This window comes from Ruditapes philippinarum, unplaced genomic scaffold, assembly GCF_026571515.1.
Source record: "Ruditapes philippinarum isolate M1 unplaced genomic scaffold, ASM2657151v2 ctg645_1_1_1_1, whole genome shotgun sequence".
NCBI classification, from domain to species: domain Eukaryota; kingdom Metazoa; phylum Mollusca; class Bivalvia; order Venerida; family Veneridae; genus Ruditapes; species Ruditapes philippinarum.
In genome coordinates this window covers 263,159-284,193 of record NW_026861731.1, presented here as the reverse complement: position 1 = coordinate 284,193, position 21,035 = coordinate 263,159, and the positions used below count along the sequence as shown (strand labels likewise).

The window sequence follows — 21,035 nt, the reverse complement described above, 5'->3', positions numbered from 1 at the left end:
TTTTAGAGAGAAAAAAACTTAACACAATATTATAAGGATACAAATCGCAAATGACATATTTTATTGAATACTTAGTCATAATTACGCCGGACATAACTATCTATACAGATGATGAGTTTGACGTAGCGTAAACCAAGTAAATAATTTGTAGTCGGAGCGTCTTCTGTATCAATACAATGGCATTACCATTAAGAACAAAAAAAAACGAAAATGTATACCTAATAAGGGCGAATGTCAGCTATTGAATTAATAAGTTCGCAGGTTGAAAGATAAATTATTGGTGGAATAACAGAAAGTCAGCTATTATTTTTTTGGACACTACGATACAGAGTATTATATTTTTTCCTACAGGCACGAGTATCGGACCTGGGAAGAAGAAAAAATGATCAACCCCTGTGTTCATCTTAAATGTGTCAAGTTAACTTATAGTACAGTATATTTTTCAAGGGGGTCATATTTTTCATTTCTTTTTTTTTTTTTTGGGGGGGGGGGAGTGCCAAATTTAAGATGAACACAGGGTCTTTTATCAATCTGGTCATATTTTTTTCTTCCCATGTCCGATACTCGTGCCTGTGCTTTTTCCCCCCAAAAATAACTAGAATGTTATGCACGTGGTGCAGCTACAATTCCACTTACACACATCCCTCGTGTCAATCAAAATAAAGGAGGAGAAAATATTATATACCTAAATATACATGTCTAGCTCCTATACACCGGAACTGAGCACGGTTTCAAATTTAAGTACGGCTTTTGTGTGTTCACTGTATACACTCTATAATTTGAAATAATGACGAACGCTATATCAAGTTCATCTAGGAGTTTTTCAACACCAAATTGCAATTGAAGGCCGGATATGCACATCAAATATCTTGTAATCCGAGCGAGATACAATTAAAATGTGATAAAATAGCGACAGATCAACCTTTGTGTACGCCGTGCACAACAATACAGAAATTTAAAGGTATACGCCGGTAAATCACTTAATTTATAACCCTCCCTATAATGAGCTGCTATACAGTTAAAAACCGTATTGTAAGCGTATATACACATATAGCCTTACATCATAATGTGTGCGGTCCATGATTCGATTTTTTTCCATGCTATATACATATATGGGCAAAATAGAACGAACAGCATTTTGCACTTTCATTAAAAGTTTATAACTGTTCACTACAGAATTAAGCTAAATGTTTATTTAGATATAATCACAGATATACATACTATATTTAGCTCCATGATGTAATGTATTATGACAAATGGAAAAACTTAACAGGCTAGATTTCTTAAGCGGAATTGTCCATCTTTCAATTTGGACAATACATTTTATCTTATGAAATAAGAACTGAACGGCAAACCTAGTGTCGTCTGCACGGGTCTCATAATAACAGCAGGCATGCTTCTGAACGATCAACTGGCAAAATTTAAATAAATTCATCTAGCCTACGTTGATTGAAATAATCACTGTTGATTCCCTATTTATAATGAATACAGTTGCTACGAATGTATGGATGCATATGCGGCAAACTGGGTAATTTTTTGTATCAATGGAGTATAACTTAGTTTTAGTATTTTGACAAGTTATTTGAAGCAGGTGATCACCATTTTACAATGGACCTCTGTAGTAAAATTCGCAACTTCGTTCGAATCTCGCCATGGAGTTTTCGATATTTTTTATGTAAGGAAGCTTTTAGCTTGTTAACGGAAGATTCAACTCAGGTACCCGCTCGTGCCCAGAATAATGAACGAAGGGGCACTAGAGTTCTTTCTCCACGAATAAAGATGGAATGTCATCATATTACCATAACAGTGTCGGCGAGTTTGGATCGTAACAAGACTTGAAGAGCCACCGCAAGGGGCCACATTCGACCATTTTAAGGTCGATGTCAAATTTGAATCACTTAACATGTCGGTTTTCTTATATAGGTATTGTTTTTATCAAAGAATGAATCAAATCCATCTATAAATGAAAAAGTTATTACAAAGATTAACAAGAGCCACCGCCGGACGAGGGCAACGCTCGACTTTTAACAAATAAAAGGTTTAAACAAATCTTTAAAAAAAAAAGGAAAAAAATATTTTTCCCTTTAGTCGGTCTAGTCACACTTATATTTTCTCCAAATATGAATTATACCATAAATAAATTCCAAAATTAAGAAAATACAAGCAAATTTGTTTTTGTTGAATTTATATCCCCCGCCGAGTACAACAACTGGAGACATAAGGCTTTATTCACATAAATCTATCATGGCATGAAGATTTCCTTTTCATATTGATGGTTCCCATAAAGTCTTCTTGAAATCAAAGTTTCGTTGAATTCCAGCCAGTAGTTGCAGAGAAGTAGCGCAGAAACGATTATTGCTCTATATGTATACTGCATAACTAATCAAGGGCCCTAACTCCGAAGGGTCTGAGAGGAACAAAGAGGATATGCGCATTTCCTCTTGGCATTGAAGGTTCCCATAAAGTTCGTGGAATTCCAGCCAGTTGTTGCAGAGAAGTAGCTCAGAATCGATTATTGCTCTAGATGCATACTGCATAACTAATCAAGGGCCATAATTCTGAGTTAAAGTGTGACTGGAACAAGGCAACAATACGCTAACTCTTGGTATTGAAGGTTCCCATAAAGTTTCGTTGAATTCCAGCCAGTAGTTGCAGTGAACTAACGCGGAAACGAAATTTGGATGGACAACGCCAAAACAATATCCCTCTCCCAATTCATTCGGCCGGGGATAATAAACAAAATTTAATCATTTGATCTTGACAGTTAAGGTGAAGGCCATATCTATGACCATGACGGTCAAGGTCATTTAAAGCTGAAGATCAAAATCAGTTTATTCTTTTAGAAAGATGTATAGAGGGTTATTTTGATAATTCATAAATTAACGACAAAGTTACAGCCAGTAATTGCAAAAATCCGTGAAAATTCAACAATTTGCCCTTTAAGGTCAAGGTCATACATGAGCCAATGCCAATTTGAGTTTGATATACATAAAGGCTTTATCCTAAACAATGTTGTGTCTAAATATAAAGATAATCAATTTATAACAAATTAATTTTATTAATTTGACCTAGATAGTCAAGGTCAATGTCACATCGAAATCATATATAATAAATATGTTTGTTTGGTCTTTTTAAGTATAAATCAAATCCATACAGACATATCAAAATTAAGACAATTCAAGCAAAATTTAATAATTTAACCTTGGCAGTCAAGGTCATTTAAAGCTCTAAAGGTCATATGGTCTTGTCCAAGTATGAAGAAAAACCATTCCTTTGTGAGTTGTAGCAAAAATACTTGAAAATTCAATAATTTAACCTTCAAGGTCAAGGTCATTTTTTTTTAAAAAAAACATAGAGGTTGTACCCTTAAAATGTATCTAAATATGAAGTCAATAGATCTATCAATAGATCAAAAAGTTCAATAATTTGACCTTAAAGGTCAACTAGTCAGAGTCAAATTTAGTTGGATTTTCTTGTCCTGCATTTTTAGTAGAAACATACATTATGAATACATGGACATCCATTGATTCTTAAAGCTCTGACCAGTGAGCTAAAGATAATATACCAACAAAGTGCCACGGTTTGAGTCACAGAATCTTAAATAAACAGATTTACCTTGGTCAGAATTCATAATCATCTAAATATTTTAAACAGTTCCAAAGCAATGGGACAGACTCCTACATTAAATTAGCTGTAAACAATGCATAATTCCTCTATATAAATTATTTTTTTTATAATTTGGCCAAATGAAGAACAAAGTACATTGTTATAAAGGCAGCAATTTTATTTTCAAATACTGGGTGGTAAATAAGGCACACTACCTTTGATTAAAACTACAGGCAAGCTTGCATGAGCACATGTACACATAAAACAAATTAAAATGCCGCTTTTTCTGTCAATGACTGATTTACGAGGGAAACCAGATTATTTCTGTGAGAAAAAACTGGCAGCGAATGTGACATGAGTATTGTAAAAAGACATCTGAAAGACCTGAATTCACCTGTCTTTTTTTTCTTTTTTTAACAAAGCCTCGAAAAAAAAAAGTTATTTTTCTCACAAAAATAAAATGATATTATCTGCAAAATTTTTTTTTTACTGATGAAATTTGATAAACAGCGAAAAACAAAATAGAATATAAAAACAGGTTTCATTTTTCCCTCGAGTTTTAAAGCCGAAGTATGTTTTTTTTCAAAAGAACACATTCACACATTTTCATTATAAACATGAAAAGTATACATGAATAAATACATTTATATATAATACATTATAATCAGGTGTCAAGGGTCAAAAGAAATATAATTAAATATATTGCACTTTAATTTCAACATCAATAAAAATGATCTAACATTTTTTTTAAGAACAATAAGCTTATAAACAAAACAGAGAACAAGATACCCTACTTTCTTCTCCATTCATTTCACAATAACTTGCAAAATCCTTGTAATCATTAGCTGGCCACAAAATATCAAAAGCATGACATAAAAAAAACCAGTCTGTTCTTATAAAGGTAAGAAAAGGTATGAGTTTGTTTAAGTTTAGACTGCTTCACATTTTAAATATTACAAATAATTTTTTAGACTGTGGCACTAGAAATTAGTTTTTTAGACTGTGTCATCAGAAATAATTTTTTTAGACTGTGGCAGTTGGCAAATCTTCCATAATTAACAGCCATTCTTTAATGTACGAAAGATGATTTTCAATTAACGGAATCAATTAATGTTTTTGAAGCAAGTACAATTACCTTTCTACAGTACAGTCTATATATATTTTTGTGCACAGCTGCTCATCAAATTAACAGTTGGTTAAAAGTTGCTAACACACAAAATGACAAGCATAAAACTTAAAAGTGTGTACACTAAAAGTTGTTAAAACCACTACAATAAAGTTTTCAAAAGAATATTTGTAGCCTCTGGTTCAGAAAACACTGATAGTAACTTGCAAAAACATGTCTGTCATGGTTGTCTTCCGTTTAAAAATTTTTACATTGAAAAAGTTTATTATGTTAAACACATGGAATTTCTATAAACAAGAAGTAAAAGTTTTTTGGGTTTTTTTGTTGCGTTGATTCTGTGGCCATGGAAAACTGCTGCTGAATGGAGTAGGTACGAAAAGTGGAGGAAAAAAGCTTGAACACTCTGTAAATAGAAGAACACATAACGCATGTTGTATGGTTAAACAACAGGAGAGCTTAATTATCTTCAAAACAATAATTGTTTTAACATCACTTCATAATGGGTCAACTTAGAGGAAAGAAATGAATAATTGACCAATTTTTCAAAGGTAGTGTAATGAATCCATGTACTTAGATGTGCTTATGCTTACAATTTTTATCTGCTTTACTTTTGTTTATACATTTACATATGTTTGTCGGAAAATAGCTCATGAGTTAGTGTTTTCTGTTTAAATGTATCCGAAGTAAAATGTATTTTCTTGTATCTTGAACAAACCACAGAACGCTTCACTTTTGTTCCTTGGCTTATGAGCCATTTTAAATCTGTCTTCTTGTTGTATTTGGTTTCACGCCACACCAACACAGTTTAGGTCATATGTTGCAGAAACAGAAAAACGGATTTTGGCTAACCTTGGGTGTTACAAACTTAAAGTAACACTAAATGTCAATACCATCTCACTTGCTGGAGCTTAGAGATGCATAGACTCCAGTAATTCAAACCCATTTCTATCACACAGGGATAAACGCTGGTTGCAATTCTGATGCCCTCACACAACCCCTCAGTCACAAGGAGAATGTGTGTCTTCAATAACTTTATACTTTAATTCAAAAATCAACGGTGCAAAGCTGAGCTTTGAACTCTTAACTCTTGTGATCCTAAAATAAGCCATTTTGATGTATTGTGATCTTGCATCTGGCCTATGCCATTAGTGAATTTAAAATGTGAAATTCAGGCTATAATGACCTCTGCCCCTTCTAGTCATGTAAAAAAACCTTTTGGCATTTGAACTCTGCAAGTCTTGTGACAACAAAATGTGAAGTTTTGACTTATGTAGGTCTTATGAGCACGAAATGTTATCTTGTCAGCACAAAATGGTAAGATTTGTCTTGTGAAGGTCTTGTGAGCACAAAATGTGAAGTTTTGACCTATGGATTTCTTGTGACCACAAAATGTGAAGTTTTGACCTATAAAGCTCTTGTGACCACAAAATGTGAAATTTTGACCTATGGAGGTCTTGTGACCACAAAACCTATGAAGGTCTTGTGACCACAAAATGTGAAGTTTTGACCTATAAAGCTCTTGTGAACCACAAAATGTGAAGTTTTGACTTTGCATTTCTTGTGATCACAAAATGTAAAGTTTTGACCTATGAAGTCTTGTGACCACAAAATGTGAAGTTTTGACTTATGTAGGTCTTATGAGCACAAAATGTTATCTTGTCAGCACAAAATGGTAAGATTTGTCCTGTGAAGGTCTTGTGAGCACAAAATGTGAAGTTTTGACCTATGGATTTCTTGTGACCACAAAATGTGAAGTTTTGACCTATAAAGCTCTTGTGACCACAAAATGTGAAATTTTGACCTATGGAGGTCTTGTGACCACAAAATGTTAAGTTTTGACCTATAAAGCTCTTGTGACCACAAAACTATGAAGGTCTTGTGACCACAAAAAGTGAAGTTTTGACCTATAAAGCTCTTGTGATCCACAAAATGTGAAGTTTTGACTTTGCATTTCTTGTGATCACAAAATGTGAAGTTTTGACCTATAAAGCTCTTGTGAACCACAAAATGTGAAGTTTTGACTTTGCATTTCTTGTGATCACAAAATGTAAAGTTTTGACCTTTGATGCTCTTGTGACCAAAAAATGTAAAGAGTTGACCTATGAAGTCTTGTGACCACAAATGTAAAGATTGACCAATGGAGGTCTTGTCAACACAAAATGTGAGGTTTTGACCAATGTAGGTCTTGTGGTCACAATATGTGAAGTTTTGATCAATGTAGGTATTGTGGCCACAACATGTGAAGTTTTGATCAATGTAGATCCTGTGACCACAATATATGAAGTTTTAACATCTGCAAGTTATGTGACCTTTTGACCTATGAAAGTCTTGTGACCACAACATGTGAAGTTTTGACCAATGTAGTCTTGTCATCACCGAAAGTGAAATTTTGAACCGGACATCTACATGTCTTGTTAAGTTTTGGTATTTGGCCTATGCCAATTCTGATTAAATGTGCATATTGTTTTCTACAACTGACCTCTGCTTGCCCATTTATCATCACAAAACAGGAAAGGTATAGCAGTTCTTCAAGTCAAGAGATCACAGAATATGAACTTCTACCTCTACATGATATGATTACAAAATGTCAAATTTTGAAACTGACAGTCGCACAACTTGTTACCACAAAATATGTAATTCTTAACCCGACCTGTGCATGATGCATTTGTTTGTTTGGTTGGTTTATGGTTCACCAACACAGTATAGGAAACTATACACACAAGGCATCAAAACCACCTCACCTGCTGGAGCTAAGAGATGCATTGACTCCAGATGTTTGAACCCATTTAGTCACCTCTTACGACCATGCAGGAATAACTTGACTTGCTTGGATATCTAACCAGTAAATACCAATTTATCTGCAGGTGACTTAATCCCACATGATATTAAAATCAGCAGTGAGAGACAATTGACAATTAATGTCCCAGGTCAATTCCCACAAAAAACTATTTTTAACGAAAAACTTTTTTACGTCATGTCAGGAATGTACCAGTGACCCCTTGTTACAAATTCATTGAGCTAAATTGGTTTACTAAATCTACAAAGAGTAATCTTGGCCATATGTAACAAACAATATAACCAAAACCATGTTGACCTTAATTTGCATCATCACATCTTGTAGATTAAGCACATATCACAAAATACCACATAAATGGTTAAGTTAGCGATACGAAAATATTGGCGAATTTCACAAATTGACTAAAAAAATCGCTAAAATTTCCTCTAACATAAATATTACCCAAACTGTTTTCAGTTTTCGAGCTACTCAAAGATTGGTGAATTGCTTATATTTCCGCATGCGAAATGTCTGGAAATTTTAAATTTGCTAACTTTTCAACACACGGAAATACCCACTTATACAGTAAACCCAATAATTATGAAGTTCTGTTAAAACAAAAATGTCTGAAAAATCAAAAGATAAGGCAAATAGATAACAAATATATTATCTTAAAGTAATTGATAAATACATCAATTTATTATATCCAATATCTGAGCAAGAATTTGCCCTAGGTAACTTTTTCAGCATCCCTCGACTATTTTTCAACTGCAACATATGTATCGTGTATATGGCTGTCTTTCATAGCTGATGAATGCTGAAATTGCACGCCATAGAACATATTCTCCAAGTGAAATTGCCTGTTTGATATATCCAAAAACTGTAACTTTTCTATAAGCTCTCGCAAGCAGACAAGAGTAAAGGAACCTAGTTCATTTATATCAGAATATAATTATTTATCAACGCATTTTTATACCAGAGTCACTTCAAAATCTATCACCAAATTCTACAATAAAAATGCACAATATAATAACAAAATTACATGTATCAAATCTTTTCTATTCAAAAATATATATTATCAAAATCTTTTCAACTCAAAAAGCTCTCTCCAAATAAACTCTCACAAAATTGTCTACCAAATTTTCAATCATGTCTTTAACTTAAAATACTTTTTAAAAAGTGTATACGTTTATCAAAAAACCATTTTTTTTCAGCCAATAATTATATAAAAGCTATGTGGACATTAGCAGGTGTGGTATTTCTATTCTACTGTGTTGTTTTTTTCAGTGATTCTTTTTTATAAATGAGCCGCGTCATGACAAAACCAACATAATGTGTTTGCGACCAGCATGGATCCAGACCAGCCTGCGCATCCGCGCAGTCTGATCAGGATCCATGCTGTTCGCTTACAGACCCTATAACAAGTAAAGAAACTGATAGCGAACAGCATGGATCCTGATCAGACTGTGCGGATGCGCAGGCTGGTCTGGATCCATGCTGGTTGCAAACCCATTATGTTGGTTTTGTCATGACGCGGCTCAAATCAGCTAGTAATCTAATCTCATACACAAAGTGTCGTTAAACAAACAAAAAGTCGATGCTCTGCAAAATTTTAGTTCTACTAAAAAACACGTACGTATGCAAGTTTGTTGCATAGATATGTTAAAGAATTATGTTATTCATTTTTTGTATTTGTAAATACACATCTTGTCACGATTGTGAGTCGTTGAAGATATATCTAGTTAGCATTCAGTAATCATTATTAATGTTATGCAAATTTTTAGTTCTCTGTTGTTACACATTGCTGGTATTTTAAGTTCTCAACAAGTTTTTCTATTTGTATCCTATCCCTTACAAAGCTACATCTTAACTTGATTTGACAATCTTTTAACAGACAAATTGGAAATGATCATTTAAGAAATTAAGGGAAAATTAAAAAAATTTACTGGCTGAAAACGAACTGTACCAACTACGATCGGACGGCATGTATGCGCGGCTGATCCTGGTCAGCACTGGTTGCTAGAGTAGATTCTGTATGGGACTATCGGACTGCAGCTTAAAGTTAAAATGGAACACAAATGTCCCAAATAAACTTTCTTACACAAATGATCAAGTCATAGACTTCTGCAAATAGTGCATGTCATTCCATTAAATATATAGACCCCTTCCCAATAATATTTAATCTTTTCATCTGTGTAACACAGTTTAAAATATTTTTCTTACAATACAATGAAGAACTACTTTTTCCCCATTTTTTTTTCATTTTCAGAACTACTTTTTTAATATAATTTTTTTTTTCAGAACTATTTTTTTTACAGAATTTTTTCTTTCCAGAACTACTTGTATTACATATTTATTATAATAACCAGCAATGTGTTATAGAGACTACATGTATATTAAAGTGCGCTAGCAGTGCCCGCATGCTAATTGACAATATAGCTACACTCTCGCTTGTATACCCTTGGGATAATTTACCATTTTAGGACATTTTTTCTCTTTTCATTTTTTTTTAATAAACAAATATCTTAAATATCGCAAGAAGAAAATAAAAATTCTTTTTTATTAAAATTCTTTGGGAAAAAAAGAAAATAATTATATATTTAACTGTAATCAGTGTGAAAATTAAAACAAATGAAAATAAGAAAAATAATAATCAAATGGCAAAACTACAACATTTAATTAAACAACAACAACAACTTCTACTCAGCCATTTTGTGGTATTCTTTTAAAGACCGGTATTGAGTTTTGCATATAAATTTTGGGTAAATATATACCACTAATTTTCAAATTTTAGAGATTTGTGCCGATTTGAATTTTATAATTTTAGCTTGCTCTCTGCTTTCATAAGCATTAATTTCAGCGCTGGCTCAAAACTAAGCATCGCAGTTTATAATATATATATGTATGTATGCGTGCCCTTCTATAAAAGCAATGAAATTCAAAAACTGGCTTGCTTTGTGTTGCTTTATTAGATATTAAATAAGCACATAAACTAACAGCATTGCTTGAAAAAAAAATCAAGATAGATTATTGACCAGACTCAAAGCTCAGATACCAGGTAATGGTTCTTTCGATCTTTCATATTTTGCAAAATAAAAAAACAAACTAACAACAATTTTCAAGTGTTTTTTTCCAGTTGCGATATCGTCCAAAAAATCATATTACGAACAGTTTTTTAACCTTGAGGAAGGGAAGGGAAAGGGAGGGGAAACGAGTCACGTTTTTTACCATTCCAATGTCAATTCACTGGAGTGGTTTTGTTTTTGTTTTGGTGCTAAAATTGCAAGGCAATGTTCAGTGCAAAAAATTAAGCAGAAAATTAATAATTGAACTGTCGTAGTAGGGGACAAAACTTGCAAGGGTTTTAGCCGGGAATTTATCATTTGCCACTACCATCTAAGATATAACTTGCCGGACTGTAAGCAGAAAATCTATCATTTGAACATTTGACACAACTTGTGAGACTTATAGCAGGAAATTTTCCATTTGTTCATCTGAGGCAGGAACGTAACTTCTATCATTCTTAAGAATAAACAAAACGGGTGCCTGGCCTTTGTATATTGGACTAGCAATCACACTAGAAAGCCACTATATTAAGAGCAGTGAAACAATCTTCTGCAGTCAGTATGTGGTGCTTGCTTCAATAACACTAATAAACACTCATTATTTTCTTAAAACATGAAATAATCGGCTTCATAAGGCTATTTGAAGTAAGTCGCTTGTAAATATTAGTCTCCATTCACAATATTACGTAAAATTCAGCTTTGCTCTACAGCACCTAATTTACATAATGCAACTAAATATAGCAATCTATTTATAACACTATGTGCTTCATCAGTATTGGGTACAATGCTCTTCAGTTTTGACCAATCAAAAAGCTTGATTAATCAGATCACTAATAAATAGCATAGGACTTTAGTTCTGTATAGAACTTTAACCAGAGAGAAACTTCTGCAGGCTTGACTTGCTAGTCCAATGTCTCAGACATTGTGTTTTTTTTCACATTGGAAGACCCATGTACTGCTAAGTTTTAAAAAGTACAGAATTTTTTATAATATTATAATAACTACAAATCTATATTTGGCCGCTAAAACACTATTATTAATATGATGACCTCCTATTTTTGATCAATTTTAATTTAATGCAACAAAACAGAAGCAAGCAAAATTACAATAAACACTGGAACACAGGTTCTGAATGTATGTATACTACCAGAGAAGTAGTGACTACTCATACATTCAGAATTCCCCTTCCAGCTTTATAAAAATAAAGGAAAATGTTTGGCAGAGTAAAAAGCCTTGAGACACACTCAAAAACCATTTTCACATTGTGTATAATTTTCTCAAATAAGTTGAAAATGAAAAAATTAATTCACATATAAGCAAAATGCAATAAAGGCCATCTGAATTTAGTTTTAATATCACATACAAGTGTGATGGTACAACATTTAATGCCAGCCAATTAATTTAATTAGTTATAACTAAGCAAATTTCCAAATCAAAATTAAAACGATTTTCCCAAAATAAATTAGGGAAAAAAAATGTTGAAAACAAAAGAAAATAAAGCAAAATTAAGATAAAATATAAATAAAGAAAAAAAAAAAAAAGCTAACATAAAAAACAAACTAAAAAGTACAATAATGAATAAAACATTTGAAAAAAGTAAAAAAAAATAAAACGGTCATGATTTTAGTGAATGCAGAGCAAGTTGGCTATCCCAAGTTTACACTAGCGAGGACGTCAGCGCGTCTTTGTAACACAGCAAGGCTAATACTTACATGCAAACGCATAATAAGTTTTCAGGGATAAATCAATATCCTCCTGTAAGATAGTTATAATTGTCATTGAGATAGTCGTTATACATTTTACTGACGTCTATAAGATCTTCCTGCAAAGAGAATGAAAGCATGTCAGTCATACAGAATGATAGAACCTGCCCTAAAAGCCGTATCGGACCCATGATTGACTCCCTTATTAAGTTTACAGAATAAAAAAAAAAGTAATCTATGTTGGTCCCATATTTGTACCAAAATTTAAATCTCATTAAAACATGAAAGAAATACAGAATAATAAAACCTGCCAGAAGAGCCATATTGTACCCATTTTTGGCTCCCTAATTAATAATCAATGAAGAAAGTAATTAATATCTATATTGGACCCATATTGACTTCAAAGTTTTAATCTCATTTTATTACAGAATAATAAACTGCTAGTACAGCCATATTGGACCCATTATTGGCTCTCTCATTAATAATAACTGAAGGTTTCAGATAGCATAATCTATATTGGACCCATATTAGCTCTAAAATTTAATTCTATAATTAACTCTGCTAAATCTCATATTGAATCATGACAACCTTTGAGCTGAAACTGTTCTAGACTAGAAAGTACAAAACATATTGGCACCGAAATTAAAAACTTGTCTTTTATAATCATTTTACTAAATTTAACCATTTTTTTTAAAAATTGCTTATTAAAAGTGATCTCTATTATAAATACAATTTAATATAAACATATAAAACTATGTAATGATGCATGAAAATAATGATCGAAAACGTGATGGTTTAAATTTAAATTTGAAAAAAAAATAAACTAGGCAAAAAAATACGATCTAGATAATCTATTTATAAATATGCAAGATGATGACATAAATGATGCATGTATGAAATTAATCCAACACTACATTCTTTGAAATGGAATTCTGCTATACATGTACTTGAACTGGATTCTTTTTTTCCACATTTGACTTTAGAATTAGAGTAGAACTATTCTGTTTTCCAACAGCAGGATAAGAGTTTATACATAAAATCAAAATGAACGAAATAACCAAATTTCATTAAATGATACTGAATTTTTTACTTACCTCAGTACATATAACAACATTTTTTTTAAAGTTTACAAATTACAAACAGTAAAACGATTACAACAAAAACTACAAACGTTGTCAGAAATGCATTTAAAAACAAATTTAAAATTCCCTATAAAAAGAATTCTAAGTAAGAATATACACGTTTCTTTGTAAAAAACAGAAGTTATTTTACAAGAATATTTATTCATACCGTTTGTTTATTTATCAGTATTTCAGCTCAAATCACAATACTATGGATACATATAAATTTGTTACTAAAATTCATTAAGTTACCACAGTTTTGCATTGAACCATCCCTACGTAAAACACAAGCTCGAGGTAATAGCTCCTGAAAAACAAATCCCCTGTATGGTCATGTAAACTATATTTGAGCCGCACCATGACAAAACCAACATAGTGAGTTTGCGACCAGCCTGGATCCAGACCAGCCTCCGCATCCTCACAGTCTAATCAGGATCCATGCTGTTCGCTTACCAACCCTATAACAGGAAGAGAAACTGATAGCGAACAGCATGGATCTTGATCAGACTGCGCGGACGCGCAGGCTGGTCTGGATCCATGCTGGTCGCAAACGCACTATGTTGGTTTTGTCATGGTGCGGCTCATTTTGTTTTTCTCTATATCCTTTTCTTTAAAGGGACTCCGCACAACTTTACTGGAAACAAGTTTGACAGCAGATTAAACTAATTCAGCAGTATATGGGTTATCCCTGAACAAATACCAAAATTACACTTCTATCCACTTGTAAGTAAATACAAGCTTTTAAATAGGAAAAAAAAAAAATTTTCAATGCGGACTCCTGACGCCTAATGAATTTAATTAAAGTTACTAATGAAATTATAAAAAATACAAGCTGATCGATACTTCAGGTTCTATTACCTCCCTTGGATTAATTCTTCAAGCAGCTGTATAGAAATCGTAAAATTCATGCTCTTAAATAATAACACATGGTTTAGCTTCCATTATTGTTTGAATATTTAAGAAATAGGAAATAAAAAAGGTTTGGAGATGGAATAATTAGGGACACCAGAACTCTACTGATTACAAGAATATACGATACACATATCTTCATGTATACAATAGCATAATGTTCCACAAAAATAAAACATCATACAAACTGACGCATACAGTGTTTTAAAATTTGATTTTATTTTAAGAATTTGAGACACATCATTATGCACTAACTGTAAATGAACTCAAGACAGTTCTATATGCACTGTCTGTAAAGAAAAACTCAAAAACAATTTCAACACAAATTAAAACATGTATAATACACACGTTTTGATATACCGGTACCTATTTGCTTTTACTTTCAAAAAAATAATGACAGGTTTAGTTGCACAAGCTATATTAGATATAAGGACAACCCTGTATGCACCAACTGTACCCTGACCCTTGTAGAGGTTAAACAGTGTGTGAGGCAGCAATTCGTGGGGTAGTAGGTTCATTAGAATATTCTAAATGTGCAATTTACATTAGTTTGATATAATCGTTCTCATGACCCAAAAAGAAAAAAAAAACATGATCCAAAAAATTAAGTCATCAAAACAAATCTGCATAATTTATTCAAATTTCAAAAGATCTATATTTAGAAATGAGCCATTTGAATACCTTAAAACCACATAATTTCAATGTTTGCAAATAAATAAAACCTTGATATTAATCGCAAATTGCACATTTTGTTTAAATTAATGGTCATATACTTTGATGAACAACCAAATATTTTGATTTAAAACTTACATAAATGTAATTATTATGTAAGACAAGAAATATCTAACTTGATAAAAAAAAAATTATTTTGGGACAACACTGTTACAACTCATGAGTAATGACTTCATTTTAGATCATTGAGTAATGGCCATGTTTTATTTTACTCTATAGGTTCATTGAGCAATGGCCACGTTATAACTGGTGCTATAGGTTCATTGAGTAATGGCCACGTTATAACTTGCTCTATTGGTTCATTGAGTAATGGCCATGTTATAACTTGCTCTATAGGTTCATTTAGTAATGGCCATGTTATAACTGGCTCTATAGGTTTATTTAGTAATGGCCTTGTTAAAACTGGCTCTTTAGGTTTATTTAGTAATGGCCATGTTTTATTTTACTCTATAGGTTCATTGAGCAATGGCCATGTTTTATTTTACTCTATAGGTTCATTGAGCAATGGCCATGTTATAACTGGCTCTATAAGTTCATTGATAAATGGTCATGTTATATCTGGCTCTATAGGCTCATTGATAAATGGTCATGTTATAACTGGCTCCAAGGTTCATTTAGTAATGGCCATGTTATAACTGACTCTATAGGTTCATTGAGTAATGGCCATGTTATAACTGGCTCTATAGGTTCATTGATAAATGGCCATGTTATAACTGGCTCTATAGGTTCATTGAGTAATGGCCATGTTATAACTGGCTCTATAGGTTCATTGAGTAATGGCCATGTTATAACTGGCTCTATAGGTTCATTGATAAATTATCATGTTATACCTAGCTCTATAGATTCATTGATAAATGACCATGTTATAACTGGCTCTATAGGTTCATTGAGCTTTGTTCATGTTACAACTTGCTCTTTAGGTTGTTTCTAGACATGACCATGTTGTAACTTGTCCTTAAGGTTCATATAGTTATGACAGTGTTGTTTTAAATCCATAAAATACATTTTGGTTGTATGCATGCATAGCTTTAAGTTGGAGTAAGAATGTGTCTATCAAATCTAAGCAGTGAAAAAGATAAATATAGAAAGAAATATATATGGCAAAATGCAAACATATCCGCTAAGTCTATTATCGTTATACATAATGACTGATGTTAAAATTAAAGCAAAACTTAAAGAAAGTTAAACAGAAAAAAAAACCAAACTTAAAACAAATTTGCTTTTTATCATATTAATTTTGTTATATACAGTAAAGTAAGCCATTTATTGCCAGACAGCAATTTCTTGTGCTTCAGCCAATCTTTCTCATTAATTTTGTGCATCAATTTTTCTTTAATTTTCAAAATAAAAAACATAAACTGTTAATATGTACATACAGAAATCAGAAGAAAAGTGTTCAAAAATAAATACAAAGAACGAAACAGAATAATCACACAATAAACTAGAATGGTAAATCTCTATTTCCAGCCTCAACTATACTAAAGAATGATTCTTGAAATGTCTAATGAAATTAGGAATTCCTATGCCAATTCAATGAAATACAAATTATGCAATTCTAACAAAAAATAACATAGGTTTGGATGTATAGGGCAAGGCCATGCAGGGGGAAAATGAGAGGAAAATTAGCTCCAGAAACATACTGGAGGGCTGCCTAATAAAGGGGATAGTCTTGTAGACTTAAAAGGGTGGGATTTCTATAAAAGGGGTGGAGCTGCATAGAAAAAGGGGTGGAACTATCTATATATAGGGTGGAGCTGCCTTAACAGGGAATAGGGTAAAAAAAGCCTAAAGACAGCTGCTTGAAGCTCTGACAAAATGAATTAAATATTAGACAAAAATCACGCTATATTGAAAAACTGTTTTTGTTACAATTTTAATTATATAAGTTCTTGGGTTGTATCAAACTTCAATTTTAATATGCAAAAAGCCTTAAAAATGTGCCAGAAGTTGAAGTAAGAATTAACGATCAAGAAACGCAAGTTAGAAATACCTTTATACATGTAAATTAAGAGTTCATTAAATAAGCATGAAATGTCTGACAAAAATCTGTTTTATAGTTAAGAGGAAGAAAATAAATATACATTTAGGAAAAGAAGATACTTTGAACAAAATGGGCAAATTATTAAATAAAGTTTTAAACTTAAACTAAAGTCTTGGTTTTGTCATCGAAAAATTATTTAAAATCATCCACTGTATTTACAAAGTATAATAATCAAATTATACACATCGTAGAATAGAATCTTACTGACAAAATACTGATTTATGAAAGAGTCCAGTTTCTTTTAGGTATTAAAATTATAATCATACTTTTTTGTTAAGTAAATCGATTGACTACAAAAGATGAAAATGTTAAAATGAAGATATAGAAACACTTTCCATTCTAAACGAGACGTGTTTTTTACAATATAATGAATAATAATCAGAGGAAAGAAAGTAGAAATGGGCCAGCCTTCAGTTTTATTTCATCGTAACAACATTATCAAGAAATAAATGTGGTCAAACAAAAGAACTTAAAAGTAACATTCATATAATTAGCTTTTTTCTCTTTACAATCATCACCCCCATCAAACCCGATATACAAGAAATTTTCTTTATAATTTTCAAATTTGTTCAATATTTCTGCAAATCATAACAAACCAAATTTATCTTATAAAGATCAGTTTTAAGTCATATTGAATGTGACATTCAAAGCAAAAGTTTTAACTTTCTAACAAAAGTTTTTGAAAGCCTAAATGTGAAAAACACATCATGACATAATCATTTAATAATCCCCCCCCACCCCCCGGAATATCAAACTTTTTTTAATAATTCAATTTGTACTTAAATTCTTTAAAAAAAAAAACATTGTAGAGGCTGACCCATTTCTTTCACAGATACAGAATTAAGTTAAAAGTATCTATTATATATGGTCGTAAGTGAGTTATCAAGCATGTTTTTATCTCACATGCAGAATAGGGTCAAGGTCACATTTTTGTTTTTGTATCTGATGTTTGCTTTTTGTGTATGTATCTCATGCCATCCAAAAATCACCTTTTGACCCTTGACACGTTGCTATGGTAACAGATTAATATTCATCGTAGGCTCGCTCCACACCAAACGCCTGTATTCTCAGCAGCTCTGGAAGTGGTTTGTCTGCGGACAGCTCCTCGTAAAGTTTGTAGCGCTGGTCGAACGATCGATCGTCGGTGTGCCTTTCATATTTACTACACAGCAGAATTTTGGGCTATTTTTCGGTTTTTGATCGGTGTGGATAAGGGCACACCCATTGATCAATGAGTGAAAGAGAAGAGAAAAATAAAACATGATTTATTAAACATGATGATGGATGGTAAATGATGAATGGTTTCACACACAAAATTACCTTGCCAAAACTATCAAGCTTTTCTTTCCATGTCCTGCGGTCCGTATTTGCTTCATATTTATTTGCAACAAGAATTTTAGGCTGAAAAGATCAAAATTTGCAGAAAAAAAATACAGTGTTCAATTTCTAGTCTACAAAAGGATCTTCCAAATGAATTAGGAAAATATCATAGAACATATTTAACTGCTCCAGTCATTTGTGCCAAATTTGTATGGTAAAAGAAAGTTTTCTTTCAAAAATTATTCCCTGCAAATCAGAACAATATTAGAATAGTTTCTTACGATAGCAGGATAATGTCGAGTATCTTTTAACACCACACTTTTATTGGTGAACAATATTAATATTAACATTTAAATATATACCACACAATCAATTATGGCAATTTTACTAAAAGATCATATTAGAAATTGAGAATGATACATATTTATATATAACATAGTCAAGATAAACAAAGGATGTTTTACTACAGTACTATGTGCAGTGACAACAATGTCTTGAGGTCTTAAGCCAGACCAGACTACTACTCTGTACTACAGGTTTATTCTTGAGCCAGGCTAGCCTATGACATCTATACCAGTGGTTCAGATGTTGAGCCAAGCTAGCCTACACGTTTTACCAACAGTGTGGTTTTAAACATATTTATTCAAGCTCGATTGCAAAACAAGTTCTTGCAAATTACAGGGCTCACACTGGCTCAAATAAAATAATAGCCAATAATTTCAACTTAAAAAAATAATAGCCAAAAGTTCAGCGGACTATTCACGAATAAGCGATTAACAACATAAACAGTTGATTAAATAAACATTACAGATATAATTTTTTTTAGTTTTATAAGGATTCTCAAAAAAACTGATGCATTTGTGTATATTGATAACTACCTTTTTTTAAATAGAACCACAACTTTAATTGTTATTATAGAACAGAATAAAAACGTTATAATTAGTATAATTACTGTATAACAACAATATTAAAGATTCATTATAACTTTACATAATGCTGTTATCAGACAACTTGTGTTGTTTGTTCTTATCAAATTTTGTCAGCTATAACCACTGTCAATTTCCACATTTCACACAGAACTGGAGTAGATCTAGGTCATATTAGCCTATAGAAATAACACGAGTTTGCAAACTCATTCACAGAATGCAGCCTTTTTTCTGAATAATTTACTGAAAAATATCATCATCACCAATGTAATACAAATTTTCTGCCATAGAAGTAAAGATTTTTAAACAGAACATAGCTTATTTCACTTTTAAATAAATATCAAAATTATCGGTGTCGCGAAAATATGTGACAATCGGATTTTTCCTGTTTTCTGAAGAAATATTCACAATTTTGGTTGTTGTGCAAATAGTTGTTTGGAAGTTAATACTTTTTAAATATTTTACCATTGTTTTCAACTTGCGATTTAGTCAAATAGCTTAAAACAAAAAAAAATCAAAATTTGCAGCAATTAATGCATTTCACGGTAAATTTTGGGTAAGTCAATATCCAGTTTATCAATTTTAAAACGATTTTTTGTGGCGAATTGATGGATATTTGATGGCTATTATAAATGCTGGACAATATCTTTAAAGTACTTATACAATTATACATCTCGCATGTATTTTTTCACCTCGGGCAATATAGTTAGCAGCACGTGACCGGTAAAAAGTTGACACTCAATTAAATGCACCCCGCTGGTGTTAATTGGGTCTACTGCATTCATTATCGATCTTTACACCTTATATTAACACTGTTCGAAGAAAAAAATAATCGCCAGATTTTGTAGCCAAAATGCAAAAATAATCGCCAATCTTATAAAATAATCGCAAATGGCGACTATGGCGACCGACAGCGTGAGCCCTGAAATTATATTAATCACTTTCGAGTCCACTTCCTGGAACCAACCAGTACTGGTGTCATATGAAGAAACATGGTTGTGAACCAAGTAGGGCTCAAACCCATGATGTCTGGGTTGAGAGACAGACACCTGAACCACAAGGGCACCACTGCCCTTACCAACAGTGTGGATCATGAGCCAGGCCAGCGTACACATCTATACCACTGGTTCGAATGTTGACCCAGGCCAGCCTATGACATCTACACCACTGGCTAGCCTTAGCACTCTAACATCTTATACTATTAGCTACAAAATTTCAATACTTTGATATTGAAAATCCCTCAAGCTCACAAATCAAAGAATTCAAACTGAACTAGTCTGTTAAATACAAAATCAGCAGGATAAAGTGTTTAAACCATTAGTCAGTGACAAGAAATACACTCAGGCAGAAACCAACAACTTTGTTTATAACTAACATGTTGTATAATTATTTATCTTATAACGATAATCTTAAGTTGACTTTATAAAAAAAATCAAAGAAAATATTTATTATACTTACAGGAGCATTGGAAAATCTGTCGTTCATTCTGTCATATCTAAAAATATAACAATATACAACAATGATTTTATTCTAAAACCCTTCATCTGCTGAATTTCTTAAATGGACTTTTCCAATTTCCATTTTGGAACTGTCCATTATCAATTTTAGGGAATATCAAGGTAAGAATTTCAAGTTGTACCAGAGTATAACCAACAACCTCACGCCTCATACACTAGTAGGGTAGCTAACTACACTTTCTTAAGCATGTGA

At 32.2% G+C, this 21,035-nt stretch overlaps 1 protein-coding gene and 1 long non-coding RNA gene across 7 annotated transcripts in view; one reads left to right on the top strand and one right to left on the bottom strand.

Annotated features, from left to right (window-relative positions):
• Positions 1-3,763: 3,763 nt before the first annotated feature.
• The window catches only part of LOC132716632 (troponin T, skeletal muscle-like), a 34,938-nt gene continuing 17,666 nt past the window's right edge, over positions 3,764-21,035 (bottom strand). For 3 of the 6 annotated variants that reach the window (XM_060699940.1, XM_060699945.1, XM_060699943.1), the window contains 4 exons: positions 20,784-20,820; positions 18,400-18,480; positions 12,286-12,395; positions 3,764-5,135 (listed from right to left, as the gene is read on the bottom strand). In XM_060699940.1, coding sequence (XP_060555923.1) covers positions 12,318-12,395; positions 18,400-18,480; positions 20,784-20,820 — 196 coding nt within the window. In that variant the 3' untranslated portion in view covers positions 3,764-5,135; positions 12,286-12,317. Of the gene's footprint in view, positions 5,136-12,285; positions 12,396-18,068; positions 18,262-18,399; positions 18,481-20,783; positions 20,821-21,035 lie in introns of all 6 variants that reach the window. The other 3 variants (XM_060699941.1, XM_060699942.1, XM_060699944.1) reach the window with 3 other exon arrangements.
• Positions 5,135-10,853, top strand: LOC132716634 (uncharacterized). Its single transcript, XR_009623841.1, has 2 exons — positions 5,135-6,825; positions 6,862-10,853. It is a non-coding gene; the product is annotated as an uncharacterized LOC132716634 (long non-coding RNA).